This window comes from Trachurus japonicus, chromosome 8, assembly GCF_045865225.1.
Source record: "Trachurus japonicus isolate A0001 chromosome 8, Traja_1.0".
Lineage (NCBI taxonomy): Eukaryota > Metazoa > Chordata > Actinopteri > Carangiformes > Carangidae > Trachurus > Trachurus japonicus.
The window spans coordinates 21,372,842-21,375,430 of record NC_140914.1 but is presented as its reverse complement, the minus strand read 5'-3'; the positions used below and the strand labels follow the sequence as shown (position 1 = coordinate 21,375,430).

At 40.0% G+C, this 2,589-nt stretch overlaps 1 protein-coding gene across 1 annotated transcript; it reads right to left on the bottom strand.

Annotated features, from left to right (window-relative positions):
• Positions 1–312: 312 nt before the first annotated feature.
• LOC146983182 (uncharacterized) lies at positions 313–2,271 on the bottom strand. Its single transcript, XM_085785430.1, has 4 exons — positions 2,146–2,271; positions 1,950–2,046; positions 771–1,094; positions 313–687 (listed from the first exon to the last, which is right to left on the bottom strand). The coding sequence occupies exons 1-4, from the start codon at positions 2,146–2,148 to the stop codon at positions 329–331; spliced, it is 783 nt and encodes a 260-aa protein (XP_085641556.1). The 5' UTR covers positions 2,149–2,271; the 3' UTR covers positions 313–328.
• Between the last annotated feature and the right edge of the window lie 318 nt (positions 2,272–2,589).

Below are 2,589 nucleotides of genomic sequence, written 5' to 3'. Positions count from 1 at the left end.
AGGCATGCTCTCTAAGTGAAAGCATGCTCTCATCATTCAGGCATACACACCGTGTACAGGTCTCTAACATACACTAAATGCTGTGCTGCCATCAAGTGGAGGAGTTTGTTTTCAAGGTCTGTGACATCCAGTCAAGGCTGAGAGTGCAGATGTGACTCTTAGCTTAGATATTTATTAATCAGTGCAGTTACATGCTTTACTGACCTGACCCTGTTGTTTTACTGTAATATTGATTCTTTTGTTGTCTTGTTGTCTTTTAATTATGATGCCGTAATTCAACTTTTCCAAATTACATCTAGAAAAAAACTGAATTCTACTTTCCCCCCCTCTAGGTCATAAATTTCACTATCATGATTCCTACTGTAACACACATCCACTGCAGTCTGACCATGCTTCCCGATGACGTTACCATCCTAGGCATAGTAAACTGATGAATGGAGAGATATTTCCTACCAGAGGGTATCCACAGTGAGCAGTTATAAACCAAGCCGTAGTTTTCTTTCTCCACACGCAGTACACTTGAGACATTGTACCGGCCATATTGGTCCTCTACAGCCTGTGTGTCAGCAGAGTCTGTTAAGTTAACTTCCCCCTGGAACCAGTGGACGGTGCCGTCAGGATAAAATCCATTAAACCAGCACATGGCGTGAGACTCATTAGTGGAGGAACCAGAATCCTCAAGGCAATCTGTAACCATAATAGGTTTGAGAAGACAGTGAGGAAAAAACAATATGTAGATATATACGGCTATACATTAATAGGTAGCCCACCTTGTACTGTAAGAGAAGTTGAAGTATCACTAACTCCCAGGTTGGAGCGAAGTTTACAGAGATATTTTCCTTCGTCGCGCGGCATCACGTTGATGAGAGTCAGAGAGAGACTGTACTGGGAAGTCCCTGCTGATGAGCTCTCACATACTAAAACCCCAGGCACAATTTGGTCTTTTCCATATTGACACACAGTTTCCTTTTTTGCCAGCCAGGACAAAGTTGGAACATCCATCCGGCGCTCTGAGGTGGTGTTACATGTGAGTGTGACATTTTTTCCACACTGTGCCACCTCATGGGGTATGGACTGCAGGCCCACATCACCTCCTGAATTAGAGATAGAGACAGAGACAACTGCATAACACAGGCTGATGAATAGTTCCTGCTAATGATGGTATTTCATTAGAACAGAACATTTTATTTGAACACTCCAATGACATATTCTCTTTAATATAAATATTCTTTATAATATTGATAACACTGCATCCAGGAAATTGTCATATCCTCGCTGAAGTCTGACACTGACAAAAGCTCAACTTTTATGTTACCAAGGCAACTGTCAGCAATATCAATGAAAGTACATACAATTACATACAAAGTACATTTTCCCAGATTTGTTCATGACCTGTAGAGTCGTTGCTTACCAACAAATACATTCCTAATACTAAAGGTACTTGGTACATACTGTTGGAGTGCTGCTAGATTTTAGTACCCCAGCAATAGAGCTATTCTTCTTGCATCCCTTTATTTTCCCTCAGATTCCACCATATTCCCTCAGTGGACATCCCATTTATATATTTTCCTCTAAATCTTCTATCGCAAAAAAATATAAAGACTTTTTTCTATCCTCCCAAAAAAAAAGGTTAGCAAAGAGACTAAAAGTGGGCATAACTATCAGGTAAATTTGACATGTTTACTACATTTTTTGGCATTTTTGGGCATATGCCATGTCACATGGATTTAGGTGGAGGCTACTAGATAGATTAATAAGGGAATAGTAGCCTTTATGACATATTGCTAAGCCTTGTGCAACAAATGTCTTCAGTCATAACTAGAAACCTTTTCAAAGCAGAGAGCTGGGACGGCTCCAGAAAATTTCCCTCACTTTAACGTCCCTGTGTTGACAGGTTTCTAGTATGTATGCCCGATATTTTCCTTTTCATGCACAGAACAAAGCCTCACCTGCAATCAGCCGGACTGTTGAAGTGAACCAGATGATGGACAACCAGCCCAAAACCTGTTGTCTCCTCACAACAGAGGACAAACTCACCACTTTGACCTGCATTTAAATCACATTTTTTCACATTGCACAGACCAGATAAAAGACAAACACAGAGAGCTACTGAACATGAGGTCAGTCAACTTTGTCTATACTCACCATGTTATTATCCTGAATACACAGCTAATAGATGTTTTTCTTCCAGCACAGGATATCTGTGGGTCTGAACTCCACTTCAATAAACCTGAGAACTTATTGAATGGAGGAACATTCAGTGAGTTGCCGTCAGCATTTTAAAAGCAAGTGCAAGTATGGTGTCGGTTTTGACTTCACTCACAACAGGTGTGGACATGCCCTGGAATGACTGTGCTGAAGCACACCAAAATCGAAAGGAAAGGAAACTTTGTTTGGATATGGTCTTACTGCTTTCCCTGGAGGGACAACTTGATTTATTTATCTATTCATTTGTTTATTATTTATTGATTGATTGATATATTACCACATTAGCCATTATTCTCAACTACACTTAAAATTTAAAGAGAGTCCGTAAACACATCAGAAAAGTTTTCTTGGTTAGTGTTGTTGTTTCCATCTGAATTTCTG

Coding starts and splice junctions, on each gene's coding strand:
- LOC146983182 (XM_085785430.1), bottom strand. Junction 1,095..1,949: donor AACAGTCCGGCTGATTGCAG/GTGAGGCTTTGT, acceptor TCTCTAATTCAG/GAGGTGATGTGGGCCTGCAG. Junction 688..770: donor AACTTCTCTTACAGTACAAG/GTGGGCTACCTA, acceptor TTATGGTTACAG/ATTGCCTTGAGGATTCTGGT.